Genomic DNA, 15,961 nt, shown 5'->3' on the forward strand with positions numbered 1-15,961 from the left:
ACATTGGAATATTACTCACCTATAAAAAGGAACACATTTGAGTCCGTTCTAATGAGGTGGATGAACCTAGAGCTGGATATACAGAGTGAAGTAAGTCAGAAAGAGAAAGACAAATATCATATATCAACACATATATATGGAATCTGGAAAGATAGTATTGATGATCCTACTTGCAGGGCAGCAAAGGAGACACAGACATTTTGGACTCAGTGGGGGAAAGGAGAGGGTGGGATGATATGAGAGAATAGCATTAAAACATATACATTACTATATGTTAAATAGCTAACCAGTGGTAGTTTGAAGTATGACAGCAGGGAACCCAAATCCAGTGCTCTGTGACAAACTAAATGGGTGGGACACCTAATGCCTACTCATATTGATGTTTGGCAAAAACCATCACTGTATTGTAAAGTAATTATCCTCTAATTTAAAATATATATATATAATATAAAAAATATTAGGGCTTTCTAATAATGTTGTCTTATGCTTATGGTAATTTACTCTCATTTAAACCTACAAACAGTCCCATTAGGTCGAGTTATTTTCATTTCATAAATGAAATTGAAATACAGAAAGTTTAAGGTCATAGTTTGTTATGTTTTATACAAATTCTTAATGATATCTAATTTCTAACAAAGTTAGAGAGATTGCTGCTATATCAAATTAAAATGGGATTTGTTTCATTGAGTTTGTGCTAAATATATTTTATTATGATTCTTTGAAAGCTGCTTACTCTACAGGCCAGATTACTCTCAGATGATCTGATCAGTCCTTCATTAATTGATCAAGCCAAATGTCAGAATATAAGCTGGTTTAACTTCTTCACACTGTTTCTGGACCACATTATATGACCTATTCATTACCAACCATTTTTTTTTTAAGGATTCTTTATTCTCAGACAATGTTTTTCAGTGGGTGCCACCAGCATTTTGAGAGAGAATTCCCATTAGGCAAGGAGTATTCCACTTACTGTAATGCCGTAAACATGCATCCTGACACCCCCCCCCCGCAACACACACACACACACACTAAAGACCAGTAATGTCTTCCCCCAGTCATAATTTGCAAGGCTCCCTAAATGCACAGAGAACTACTGAACTAATGAAAGGTAGAAAAAAACCCTGCAGCCAGTGACTTATGTTCATATACCTTACACCAGTAGTTAAATGTCTCTTAGTTATCCGATATCCATAAGTGTTTGAAATCATATTAGATTAGGGTTACCAGATTTAACAAATAAAACTACAGAACACCCAGTTACTGTTAACTCTATATTACAGACAATATAATGCTAATGTCACATGTTGATCTCTTCATAACCCACCAACTCAAGATCACTAACAAACTAGAAACTCAATAATTTGAGATTTAGAAAAGCATACGTGAGAAACAGACATAGAGAATAAAATTGTGGACATGGAGAGAGGGGAAGAGAGGGTAAGATGTAACATGGAAGCTTAACATTACCATATGTAAAACAGATAGCCAACAAGAATTTGCTGTATGGCTAAGAAACTCAAACAGGGGCTCTGTATCAACATAGAGGGGTGGGATGGGGAGAGAGATGGGAGGGGAGTTCAAAAGGAAAAGGATATATGTATACCTATGGCTGATTCAGGTTAAAGTTTGACAGAAAACAACAAAATTCTGTAAAGCAATTATCCTTCAATTAAAAAAAAGCATGTGTGAAAGGACACATTTTACATTTCAAACTTGTAATGGTGAGAGAAATATTCTCATCACATAAAAATCTAATTTATATTAACAAATAGTCTACTGAAAGTGACTAGAATCAGAATACTTATAGAAATTTATATTTCTCCTGGTACAGATAATAGATTTTTTTATTATTGAGCTGCAATGTAATTTATTAATAAATTCCACCATTAATCTAAAAAAAAGAGAGGGTCAGCAACTTACGAAATAGAGCAAATCAGACTAAAATTATTTTATATCAAATTCTAAAAGGTTCATGAACTTAATTTCTTATGGATTAAGTGATAAAGGAATTATAACAAGGATAACTTTAGTTTTCCTGAACTGTGAAAACATGGAGTTGTGTTTTGTGCAGTCTCTATTGACATGACTGATCTTAAGAAGAAAAATTATAAGGCAGTGTCATCACATAATGTGAATAATGTGGCATAATATGATATCTCAATGGAATATGTATTCATGTGCACCAGCATTTCTGTTTTATTGTCTCAGATATTTAAAAAAATGACAGTTACTGAAGAGATGCTACAATAAATGAAAGATCTTTTAAACCACAGTAAATAAACATAACAAAGCCATTATGAATGATGGAGCAAGTTTAGGAAAATGAAAGCTGCTATTAAAGATGGCAGGCTGTCACAACAACAAAAGTAGCAATCAGTGTAATCAAAGCAATAAAATAATACTTGCATTTAGTTTCTTTCAAGGAGTTAATATAATGGACATCTTTTCTAAGTTAAAAGTTTTGAATAGTGTTGGATAATATAAATAGGAAAACTCAGATAAAAATCTCTAAATGTGAAGCAGATTAACATTATTTAGAGTCACCACTCTACATGCTTTTTTTCCTCAGATTTTTCTTTAAGATAATATCCTTTATGTCCTTTTTACTTTCCTGTACATGGTGATTTTTTTAAAATGATCTAGTATTATTGAACCAGGTTTATTGTTCCTTGATTTCAATAAATCTATAATCAAATAAAATGGGATCATTTTTATTTTTTACAGCATATGATAAAATCTGAATTTCTTGTAATTATTTCCCCTGTTGTAAAATCACCATTTCTTTTGTAACTTTAAATAAGAAAGCTTTATAAATGTATGATATAATTATCTCCACCTGGTATTCAGTGAAGCTCTGTATGTTAATAAATGTTTTCTCAGATGGTGATGAAACATTGCAATGTGGAAAATATCTTATTTTGGCAGTACCACACACAGGCTCATGTTTACTTTATTCTCAATGATGAATATCTCATATAAGAACAAAGAGTAATTAATTTGATTGTTTGTGGAAGGTTACCTCACAGCACTTTATGGCTTACATTAGCATTTTTGCCACACCTTTTTTTTTTTCGTTGAAGGATAATTGCTTTACAGAATTTTGTTGTTTTCTCTCAAACCTCCACATAAATAAGCTATAGGTATACATATATCCCCTCCCTTTTGAACACCCCTCCCATTTCCCTCCCCATCCCACCCTTCTAGGTTAATAGAGAGCCTCTGTTTGGGTTTCCTGAACCATACAGCAAATTCCCATTGGCTATCTATTTTACACATGGTAATGTAAGTTTCCATATTACTCTTTCCATACATCTCACCCTCTCCTCCCCTCTCCCCATGTCCATAAGTCTATTCTCTATGTCTGTTTCTCCACTGCTGCCCTGTAAATAAATTCTTCAGCACCATTTTTCTAGATTCTGTATATATGCATTAGAATATGATATTTATCTTTCTCTTTCTGACTCATTTCACTGTGTATAACAGGTTCTAGGTTCATCCACCTTATTGGAACTGGATCAAATGTGTTCCTTTTTATGGCTGAGTAATATTCCATTGTGTATATATGTACCACAACTTTGTTATGCAATACAGTCATCTGTCAATGGAAATCTACATTGTGTCCATGTTCTAGCTATTATAAATAGTACAGTCATGAACAGTGAGATAAACGTGTCTTTTTCATTTTGGTTTCCTCAGGGTTTGGTCTCCTCCCCCTAAGAGTGGGATTGTTGGGTCATATGGTGGTTTTATTCCTAGTTTTCTAAGGAATCTCCATACCATCTTCCATACTGGCTGAGTCAATTTACATTCCCAACAACAGTGCAAAAGCATTCCCTTTTCTCCACACCCTCTCCAGGATTTATTGTTTGTAGATTTTTTCATGATGGCCATTCTGACCAGTGTGAGGTGATATCTCATTGTAGTTTTGATTTGCATTTCTCTAATAATGAGTGGTATTGAGCATCTTTTCAAGTGTTTGTTAGCCATCTGTATGTCTTCTTTGGAGAAATGTCTGTTTAGGTCTTTTTCCCACTTTTTGATTGGATTTTTTGTTTTCCTGTTATTGAGTTGTATGAGAGGCTTGGAAATATATTTTGGAAATTAATCCTTTGTCAGTTGTTTTATTTGCTGTTATTTTCTCCCATTCTGAGGGTTGTCTTTTCACCTTGCTTATGGTTTCCTTTGCTGTGCAAAAGCTTTTAAGTTTAGTCAGGTCCCACTTGTTTATTTTTGGTTTTATTTCTATTACTCCAGGAGGTGGATCATAGAGGATATTGCTTTGATTTGTGTCATCAAGTGTTCTGCCTATGTTTTTCTCTAAGAGTTTTATAGTTTCTGGTCTTACATCTAGGTCTTTAATCCATTTTGAGTTTATCTTTGTGTACGGTGTTAGGAAGTGTTCTAATTTCATTCTTTTGCATGTAGCTGTCCAGTTTTCCCAGCACCATTTATTGAAGAGGCTGTATATTGTATATTCTTTCCTCCTTTGTCAAAAATAAAGTACCCATAGGTGTATGGATTTATTTCTGAACTTTCTATCTTGTCCCATTGGTCTATATTTCTGTTTTTGTGCCAGTACCATACTGTCTTAATGACTGTAGCTTTGTAGTATAATCTAGTGTCAGGAAGCTTGATTCCTCCAGCTCCATTCTTCTTTCTTAAGACTGCTTTGGCTACTCTGGGTCTTTTGTGTTTCCATATGAATTGTTACATTTTTTGTTCTAGTTCTGTGAAAAATGTCATTGGTAACTTGATAGGGATCCCACTGAATTTGTAGACTGCATTTGGTAGTATAGTCATTTTCACAATATTGATACTTTCTACTCAAGAACATGGAATATCTCTCCATCTGTTTATGTCATCTTTGATTTCTGTCATCAGTTTCTTATAAATCATAAATGGGAGATAAATTTTGTCAAAGGCTTTTTCTGCCTCTGAGATTATCATATGGTTTTCATATTTCAATTTGTTAATATGGTCTATCACATTGATTGATTTTCATAAATTGAAGAATCCTTGTATCGCTGGAATAAACCCAACTTGATGATAGTGTGTGAGCATTTTGATGTGTTGCTGAATTCTGTTTGCTAAAATTTGGTTGAGGATTTTTGCATCTATGTTCATCAGTGTTATTGGCCTGTAGTTTTCTTTTTGTGTGTTGTCTTTGTCTGGTTTTGGTGATGGTAGCCTCATCAAATGAGTTTGGAAGTGTTCATTCTTCTGCAATTTTTTGAAAGAGTTTTAGAAGGATAAACATTAGCTCTTCTCTAAATGTTTGATAGAATTCTCCTGTGAAGCCATCTGGTCCTGGGCTTTTGTTTTTTGTGAGACTTTTTTTTTATATCACAGCTTCAATTTCAGTGCTTGTAATTGGGTTGTTCATAATTTCTATTTCCTCCTGGTTCAGTCTTGGAAGATTGAACTTTTCTAAGAATCTGTCCAGTTCTTCCAGGTTATCCATTTTATTGCCATATAATTGTTCATAATACTCTCTTATAATCCTTTGTATTTCTGCATTGTCTGTTGTCCTTTCCTTTTCCATTTCTAATTTTGTTGATTTGATTCTTCTCTCTTTTCTTCTTGATGAGTCTGGCTAAAGATTTGTCAGTTTTATCTTCTCAAAGAACCAGCTTTCATTACAGTTTCATTACAAAAGAAACAGCTTTCCATTACTATTGTTTCTTTCATTTATTTCTGCTCGGATCTTTATGGTTTCTTTCCTTCTACTAATTTTGGGGGCTTTTTGTTCTTTTTCCAGTTGCTTTAGGTATAAAGTTAAGTTGTCTATTTGCTGTTTTTCTTGTTTCTTGAGGTAGGATTATATTGCTATAAACTTCCCGCTTAGAACTGCTTTTGCTGCATCCCATAGGTTTTGAGAAATTTTTGATTTCCCTTTTGATTTCATCAGTAACCTGTTGGTTATTTTGGAATGTATTGTTTAATCTCTATGTGTTTGTGTTTCTTACAGTTTTTTTTTTTCTTGTAATTGATATCTAGTATCATTGCATTGTGGTTGGAGAAAATGCTTGATATGATTTCAATTTTCTCAAATTTACTGAGGTTTGATTTGTGACCCAAGATGTGGTCTATCCTGAAGAATGTTCCATGTGCACCTGAGAAGAAGGTGTATTCTTCTGCATTTGGATGGAATATCCTGAAGATATCAGTGAAATCTGACTTATCTAATGTATCATTTAATACTGTGTTTTATACTAATTTTCTGTTTTGATGACCTGTCCATTGGTGTGAGTAGGGTGTTAAAGTCTCCTACTATTATTGTGTTACTGTCAATTTCTCCTTTTATGTCTGTTAGTGTTTGTCTTATGTATTGAGGTGTTCATATGTTAGGTGCATAGATATTTACAATGGTTATGTCTTCTCTTGGATTGATCCCTTGATCACAATGTGTCCTTCCTTATCTCCTGTAATCTTTATTTTAAGATCTATTTTGTCTGATATGAGGATTGCTACTCCAGCTTTCTTTTGCTTCCCAATTGTATGGAATATATTTTTCCATCCTCTCACTTTCAGTCTATAAGTGTCTTTGGGTCAGAAGTGGGTTTCTTATAGAGAGCATATATATGGGTATTGTTTTTTTATCCATTCAGCCAGTCTCGGTCTTTTGGTTGGAGCATTTAATCCATTTACATTTAAAGTAATTATTGATATATATGTTCCTATTGCCATTTTCTTCATTGTTTGGGGTTGATTTTGCAGATCTTTTTTCTTCTCTTATATTTTTTGACTATATAAGTCCCTTTAACATTTGTTGGAAAGCTGGTTTAGTGGTACTGAATTCGTTTAACTTTTGCTACTCTGAAAAGCTTTTTATTTTTCCATCAGTTTTGAATGAGATCCTTGCTGAGTATTGTAACCTTGGTTGTAGATTCCCTTTCCTTTCCCTTTCATTTCAAAAGGAAATGTAGGTTTTCCTTTCAATACTTTAAAAATATTCTGCCATTCCCTTCTGCCTGCAGAGTTTCTGCTGAAAGATCAGCTGTTAAGCATATGGGATTTCCCTTGTGTGTTACTTGTTGCTTCTCCCTTGCTGCTTTTAATATTCTTTCTTTGTGTTTAGTCTTTGTTAGTTTGATTAGTATGTGTCTTGGTGTATTTCTCTTTAGATTTATCCTGTGTGGGGCTCTTTGTGCCTCATGGACTTCATTGACTATTTCCTTTCATCTATTTTCAACTATAATCTTTTCAAAAAATTTCTCATGCCCTTTCTTTTTCCTTTCTTCTTCTGGAACTCCTATAAATGGAATTTTGGTGCATTTGATATTGTCCCAGAGGTCTCTGAGACTATCATCAGTTCTTTTCATTCTTTTTACTTTATTCTGTTCTTCAGAAATTATTTTCACCATTTTATCTTCCAGCTCACTGATTCGTTCTTCTGCTATAGATATTCTGCTATTGATTACTTCCAGAGTATTTTTAATTTCAGTAATTGTGTTTTATCTCTGAATGTTTACTCTTTAATTCTTCTCGGTCTTTGTTAATTGATTCTTGCATTTTCTCCATTTTGTTTTCAAGGTTTTGATCATCTTTACTATCATTATTCTGAATCCTTTTTCGGGTAGTTTGTCTATTTCCTCTTCATTTATTTGGACTTCTGTGTTTCTAGTTTGTTCCTTCCTATGTGTAGTATTTCTCTGCCTTGTCTTTTTTTAAAACTTATTGTGTTTGAGATCTCCTTTTCCCAGACTTCAAGGAAAGTTGAATTCTTTCCTTGAAGAAGATTGAATTCTTTCTTCCTTTTGGTTTCTGCCTTCCTAAGTTTGGCCCAGTGGTTTGTGTAAGCTTCCTATAGGGTGAGATTTGTGCTGTGTTTTTGTTTTTCCTCTGAAGGGCAAGGCTGAGTGAGTGGTAATCCTGTCTGCTGATGATTGGGTTTGTATTTCATTTGTTTGTTTGTTGTTTAGATGAGGCATCCTGTACAGGGTGCCACTGGTGGTTGGGTGATGCCAGGTCTTGTATTGAAGTGGTTTCCTTACAGTGAGTTCTCACTATTTGATATTCCCTAGGGTTAGTTCTCTGGTAGTCTCGGGTCTTGGAGTCAGTGCTCCCACTCCAGAGGCTCTGGACTTGAACACTGGTCAAGAAAGAAGATTCCACAAGTGGTTTGTTATGGCATTCAGTGAGATTAAAACAAATATCCAAAAACAAGAAACCAAAGATGAACCCCAGACAAATAGTAGTTACAAAATCAGGCAAATAATAATTAAAATAATGGAATATACACATACACCCATGAGCAAAGTCAAAACAATCCAACAAAAATAAAGTATAACAGATTGACCAGGTGAACAAAGGAAATCAAAAATTATATTTACCAGTTAAGAACAAAACTAACTAAAGCACAAACTGGAAAAAAAAACTAAAGCAAGGTGCCAAGTGGGGAATAAAGCAGTGAAAACAAAACTCACAAATATGTTGAGAGGAAAGGAAAGGAAGAAATGAAAGAAGGAATAAATAGGCAAAGTTAAATAGAGGTAGATGAAGAAGACTTATATACATTAAAGATTAACTGCAAGGGGAAAAGTACAGTAGGAAAGGCAAACAAAGGAATAAAGGTAGAAAAAGTTTAATAGGTTTAAAACATTAAAAATTAAAATTATAAAAAAATTATAAAAAAAGAAAGTGGAGGAAGAAAGAAAAAGGAAGAAAAACAAAGGTATACACCCATAAGTAAAATAAAAACAGCCCAACAAAAATAAAGTACCATAGGTTGACCTGGTGAACAAAAAAAAACAAAAATTATATCTACCAGAACAACACTAACCAAATTACAAACTGGAAAATGAAATTAAAGCAAGGTGCCAACTGGGGATTAAAGCAATGAAAATAAAACTAACAATCATGTTGAGAGGAAAGGAAAGAAAAGAAAGAATAGATATGCAAAATTAAATAGCGGTAGATGAAGAATATTTATATACATTAAAGATTAACTACAAGGGGAAAAGAATAGTAGGAAAAGCAAACAATGGAATAAATGTAGAGAAAATAATAATAGATTTTAAAAATTAAAATTAAAAAGAAAAGAAAAAGGGAAAACTCCACAGAACTGCAAAAGCCCAACGCAGAGGCAGAGGTTTATAACAATAAAAAATGTGACTGAGCAAGGAAAAAAAAAAAAGCTCAAAAGCTTAATTAGATTTCATAGTGTCAATAACAGAGAAGGTGATGGCACCCACTCCAGTACTCTTGCCTAGAAAATGCCATGGACAGAGGAGCCTGGTAGGCTACAGTCCATGGGGTCGCTGAGGGTTGGACACAACTGAGCGACTTCACTTTCACTTTTCACTTTCATGCGTTGGAGAAGGAAATGGCAACCCACTCCAGTGTTCTTGCCCGGAGAATTAAAGGGACGGGGGAGCCTGATGGGCTGCCATCTATGGGGTCGCACAGAGTTGGACACGACTGAAGCGACTTAGCAGTGCCAATAAAATCAACAACTACAACAGAGGGGAAAAAGGGGGAACAAAAAGGAAAAACAATCCTAAAGAATCTACAGAACAAGTCAAAACATAAGAATAATAAATGTTTTTCTTGAGTCACTGCTGTCAGAGTCCTTTCCCTCTCTGGGAGTCACAGTCCACCTCACCTCTCTCGGATGCACTCCAACACGGTGTTGATCTCTGGACCTGCTGTGGGGGCAGCTCAGATTGTAACCTGGTTCTATTCCTGTGTGTTCTTGCCTCCATTGTCCACAGCTATCAAAACTAGTGCATTTTATTTTGTGGGAGCTTTCAGTGACCTTTTATATATTCCATAGACACAGAGTCTGCCTAGTTGTGTGGATTTAATCTGCAGCTTGTACAGCTGGTGGGAAGGTTTTAGGTCTTCTTCCTTACCCACACTGTCCATGGGTTTCAATTGTGGTTTTATTTCCACCTCTACGTATGGGTCATCCACTGGGGTTTGCTCCTGAGACTTCCCTGGAGGACTTGTGAAGACCCTGTGAAGGCCAGGTGTGGAGACAGTGCAGCTGCTTGGGTCGCAGGGATTCTGGCAGCATCAGGTACTCAAGGGAGTTAGCAGCTAGGGCAGCAGGAAATAGTGCTTTAGAAAGGTATGGCAACCAGTATTGGCCAAAACACTCCAGTATTCTTACCTAGAAAACCCTCCTGTCTCCCTGACAGAGAAGCCTGGCAGGCCACAGTCTACAGGGTCGCAAAGAGTCGGACACTACAGAAGTGACCCTGTGCGCACAGATGCAAGACATTTTTTGTCTGTGGCAGCTCTGCCTCAGTGAGAGTTGAGCATGAAGGCGACGTGGCTGCTTGGCTTGTGGGGACCCTGTTGGCAACAAGTGTACAAGGACTTGGGCTGCCTTCATGGCAGGAGTTATGGCCCTATCAGAGTCCTTTTTTTTTTTTTAGCCTCTTGTAACTGGTGATTAGAAGGCCTCTTTGGCCAGTCTTTCTCTGTAGCTCTGCCTTCAGGCAGTTAGAGGGCTACCTTGCTGGGATCCTTCTCTGTTGTTCAGCGTGTCAGGCACATAGAAGGGCCCCCCTGTTTGGGGTCCTACTCTTAGAGTACCGCATCAGGCACTTAAAGGGGCACCTTGGATGGGGTCCTATTCTGTAGTTCAGTGTGGCAGGTGTTTGATGGGCCAGCCTCTCTATTGTTCAACCAGCAATGCTGGTGTGGGGGGAGAGAAAGACTATGGTGATGGCTCCACCCCTTCAGTGACTCAGCAGTATTGCCTTGCTTCCATGGCTGCCTGGCTTTCCTCCACAGGCATTTCCCACCACAATGACCTCCCTCACATGCCCTCGATCCATCTCTCTGCAGTCAACAGCAACCCTCACCCTGGGATTATTCCACAATCCCTGAACTCCAGCTCCCAGCTGCTGCACCTTCCAGGGAACCTGCGTCCCTGTCCTGAGTATGTATGGCTGTGGCAAGGACTGTCTGATTCTCATTCCGTTTACGCTGCCACAGATCAGCTGTTTCACTCTCAGTCTTAAATGTTTTCTCCTATGACTCAGACAATTGCCTGGATGTGGGAATTGGACTTCTGCTTTAGTTCCCCCACCCGCCAAGGGCAGGTCCAGTCTTACTAACGCTCCTGCTTTTCCCCCTAGTTCCTTCATCCTACCAAGATTTACATGGTTCTATATGTTCTTTTCCACTGGTCAGGTAATCCTGTCCGCTCTTAACTGGTGTTCTGCATGCACTTCTGTGTCTGAAGGTGTATTCCTGATGTATCCATGGAGAGAGATGTACTCCATGTCCACCTACTCCTCTGCCATTTTGTTCTCTTTTGCCACACCTTTTAATGGTTAAGAGACTCCAGCTCTGCTGGGTCATTTTACTAAAACTCCATAGAATCCACAACAAAACCAATTTATTCACAGTATATAATACTCTCTCTAGGCTTTCTTTAATCCAATGCACAATATATAGGCCTCAACCATTAACTTTCATTATAACTTTGTTCTTTTGTAAAACAAACAAACAAACAAACTCTAAAGATCTGAGAAATGCTGCTTTTTCTTTAGCAACAACTTCCTCCACAGTAGCAAGATATATAGAGTGTGCTATACCAGATCCTTGTAATCCTAGTTAAAGTTAGAAGAAAAATCAAAATTTTAACTTATTTTAAGGGTAAAGTTTGTATAAAAGAACAGAGTGAAGTCTTTTCAAAAATGTGTGCCCTAAGTCCATTCAGTCTTGTCTGACTGTGTGACCCCATGGACTATAGCCCACCAGGCCCCTCTGCCCATGGGATTTCCCAGGCAAGAGTACTGGAGTGGGTTGCCATTTCCTCCTCCAGGGGATCTTCCGGACCCTGGGATCAAACACGCATATTTTATGTCTCCGTCTTTGTCAGGCAGGTTCTTTACCACTAGGGCCACTTGGGAGGTCCTTTTCAAAAATATGGCACTTTCTAAATTTGAACTTGTGGAAGGAGAGATCCATAGGAAAACTGCTGTTCCTGATGAGGGTTTCAGAGGTCTCAAATGAGATGTGTTTCTTACAACCATCAGGGTACCTTGATTTTAGGGTATTATTGTGATTTAAACTTACATGTACCATATCAGTTACCAATGCATTAATATTGCATTTATATTATACTTTCTTCTGAATGATTTTAGTGTCCTTTAGGTCCTTGAGACACCAAATTGTAATGCCACTATTCCAAAGTGAGAGGTTTCTAATTCACAATCAGGAGATCATGATCTTCCAAATAGGAAGTGGCTCATTATTTATTTTTAATCTTTAGTGTAAAGACTGTCCTGGGAGTCCACCAGCTGTGTGATATCACTTTCCCACCCCAGTCCTCAGTTCTTGGTCTGTAAAACATGGAGTTTTTGACTGGATGATCTCTGAAGTCCTTTGTAGCTCTGACATTCTTTTCGTCTGTGATTCATTATATTATTTTATGAATAAACTTCCAAGTAGTTTACTTTTTCTTGTTTCTTTCTCAATAGCATTCTTAAAAATGAAAAAGCATGTGGTTCTACCTTTGCAAACTCTTATGTCTGGTCCCTAATTAAGCAAATTAAGAATGAAGCAAATTAAGAAATGTGTATGTTGTTTTTCTTACCACTATTTCAAAGATGTATATAATTATTGTATAGTATAGAAGTCTTCTTAATTTTAGGCTTTCATACTGGTACAGCTGAAGTAAGGCACCACTCCTCACAGTGCAGCACACATCTCAGATCCTATTGTGGCTATTTTCTGCATATCTCTATCGCATGTGGAGGTGAATTCTGTAAACAGGCAACATCAATAACATTTATATCCCCTTTGTCAAATGTAGGTTTAGAAATTTATCTTAGTATTCTGGTGCTTCTAACCCTCTTTAATTGTAACTAGATACGAGTAACTTTCTTTTCAAAAAACTAGGTTTATTTCATAAATTTATGAATAAAAATGCATTCCATTCCTTGTAATTACATAACTTCCTTGTAAGATTTGATGTCTTTGTTGATTGTAGGTTTTGTTCCAGTTAAATGATCAACAACTTTTCCACAAAGAAGATTTTTTGATTAATGTCCATTTTTATCTCTTAAAAGGATCCTTCCCGGCCATTGGGGTGGAAACGTTCTGCCCCAGCTTCCTGAGGGCAGGGTTTTTAAATAGCCTCCAGGCCCCGCATCCAGCGCCAGGGGGAGGATCTTTGCCCCCCAGGATTCCTGCTGGTAGGTATTTCAGGTGAAGTTTTCTGCCACCAGATACAGCAGTAGAACTGTGCTTACAATTGACAAACCCATAATACAGAAATAAATATTTCTGAAATATATTGTTGAACAGAAGTGCAAGTGGCTTTTTGATTAATAGACGCAGAAACCACATTTGTGATACATAATGCTCCAAGAATAACGTAAAGGAAGTGGAAGAAGGATCTGTAAACTGAGCATCTCAGTGTAGTGCTGCCTCTTTCTTCATGTGAAGATTTTTCACAAATAAAAACAAAAGATTCAGGTCCCAAATTTGTAACTCAAGAATAAAACAAGGTCGAATTTAAGACACTTTACCACTTGGAATTGGCTAGAAAAGAGAATTTAAAACTGAGTTTTATTAACCGAAAAATAATTCTTTATTTATAGTTTATAGAGATTTAAATAAAGTTCCATTACACTAAAGAAAAATGATTTGAAAAAAGTGAGAAAGTAGCAAATGTGACATTTAACATTAGCAAAAAGACAATTCTGAGGAAGAAAATTAATGCACACTTCCCTAGAAATATCAATCTGACCAAAACCATATTTTATAAATGAAGAACAATAAAATATAGGATATTCAACCTTTAAAAATATAATTTCAAAATTTAGTAAATCACTTTGTATATTATCCTTAGTATTATGATCATCATAAATTGTCTTATTATTGTTATGTTGTAAAATATCCAGCTTTCTTCCTCCCTTTTACATGAAGCATGCAAATCCATTTTACATGTGTTTAGAAAAATGGAATTAAGATATTGATCCTTGAATTTTTATCATAATTCTTGTGGCTTTTATATCATAGATAATACTATGCTACAAATTATGGTAATGATCCTATATTTTCACGAGGGTGACCCAGCCAGCCAAATAATGGGAGCATTTGAAAAACTAGGGAATAAAATGGAAAAAAAATCTCATCATGCAAATTTCTTACTTTTCTTAACAAAATTATGCCATCAAAGCCTAAAATTATTACACTGACATTTTTCATTTGCCTTTCAATTACCCTTGCCTACTTTCAGTTACTCTTGCCTACAAAAAGTAACAAACCATAAGTATGCTTCCATGTCATTTGGTTTTATCATTGGATAATTACTAAAGTGGCCAACAATGCCATGGATAAAGTAGGGACCAAAATTATATGAAATAAAAATTAGCAATTTTTATTCTCATGAGTGTGATGCCACCCTTTTTTTCTCTCTAGAACAAAGTGGTATCAGTTGCATAGAAATTTTGTTGTTGGTGGTGGTGGTGGTGGTGGTGGTAGTGATGATAGTGTTGCAAAAAATTAGAAATAGAAGTCTATATAAACTGAGCTCTCAGAGTTAACAGCAAATATAAAAAATGTAGCTTTCATATATATTATTAAGATTTCACCAATTGGAATTGGAGAGATGAACGGATGATTTGTAGTTTAATAGTTTAATCTTTAACTCAATGACAAATCTTGGTGGATTTAGGTATGTTTGGCAGAAATGACAATATGAACTTCAGTAGAGACTTGAATTATTCAACATTACTCGTAAAAGTGATAACCCTTGTCATTTAGCCACTGAGAATGATAGAAGCAAGATAGTGTTTCTATAACACATACACAAAAACAACTTTCCAGAAAGGAATCTAAAAGAACACTGGCATTCTGTTCATCTAAGCTTTCAGCCAAATTCGCCTCCAGCCTCCATGGGAGAGAAAACTCAGTTCAGTTTTCATTACTTACATACAAATCAGGTATAACAAAATTGCTTCATAAAAAAATTATAGATCTAAACTTGTTCCTATTCCCTCAAAGTGAAATTAACTGAACTGACTTTTTCTGGCTTATATCACTTTGATAAGTGATCCCTGTATACTTTCTCTGATATTTTTCAGTAATCACTGCTATGATTTCAAAGGTAATTCTTATCCTCTTTCATTCAGCTGTAGTTTATTTCCCAAGAATTTGCTGTATAATTTTGTGTAAAGAAGGGTGAAGCAATGATCATGAGTTTTTATTGTTTCATGTTAAAAAACTAAGCTATTTATTTGCTACCTACAAACTGAGTGACTCTTAGGGGTTTAAGACATCATTTGAGGACACAAAGCACTCCTTCCTTTAACCTGTATTATGGTACTTTTAAAAAGCTGGCCAGAGGATGATGGCTACTGAGCAGAAATTAATTTGCTTTCTACCAATTGGTCATATGTTGCAGAACTTTTAGGGTCTCATAGATATTCACTATGTCATTCAAAGAATCAGAAAATCTCTTCTAATTATGGTACTAATTTAGTTCCCATTTACTTCCTTAATCAAATTTAAATGAGATACATGATTATGCCCTGTATAAAATAGGCTATTTGCATTCATGTCACACTGTTCTACTAAGGAACAATATTTTTGCAATGTTTTTATACTAATAACAAAAGAATCACTGAATCATGAGAATCAGAAAGCAAACAAGTCTGAAATCTGTATTTATGTAATGTCAATTGTTTCTATGACCTTTCTCATTTCTAGAAGGATTGTAGTAAAGGGTTATTATTCTTAGTTTCAAATAGAGAAAAATACCAGGAAGTGATGGGCTGAAAATTGAATACCAAATATATTCACATATTATTGCAGTGCTTTTCAAATAGTAGTCACTCAATGAAGTAAGAGAATCCCAGGAGAGAAGGCAGGAAGAGTAGGGAGGGCAGCTAAGACAAGCAAAGTGGATGGGGAAAGAAAGGAAAAATGATTATAAAAAGACATGTGAACTTATATTTTTTTAATCAAACTCTTCCCCATTGTATTCCTCCCT

General features: G+C 35.7%; 1 protein-coding gene across 1 annotated transcript in view; it reads left to right on the forward strand.

Annotated features, from left to right (window-relative positions):
• The window catches only part of EPHA6 (EPH receptor A6), a 971,878-nt gene that overhangs the window by 796,624 nt on the left and 159,293 nt on the right, over window positions 1-15,961 (forward strand). Inside the window, exon 12 of the mRNA XM_068985421.1 lies at window positions 13,032-13,157. Coding sequence (XP_068841522.1) covers window positions 13,032-13,157 — 126 coding nt within the window. The remainder of the gene's footprint in view (window positions 1-13,031; window positions 13,158-15,961) is intronic.

This window comes from Capricornis sumatraensis, chromosome 1, assembly GCF_032405125.1.
Source record: "Capricornis sumatraensis isolate serow.1 chromosome 1, serow.2, whole genome shotgun sequence".
Lineage (NCBI taxonomy): Eukaryota > Metazoa > Chordata > Mammalia > Artiodactyla > Bovidae > Capricornis > Capricornis sumatraensis.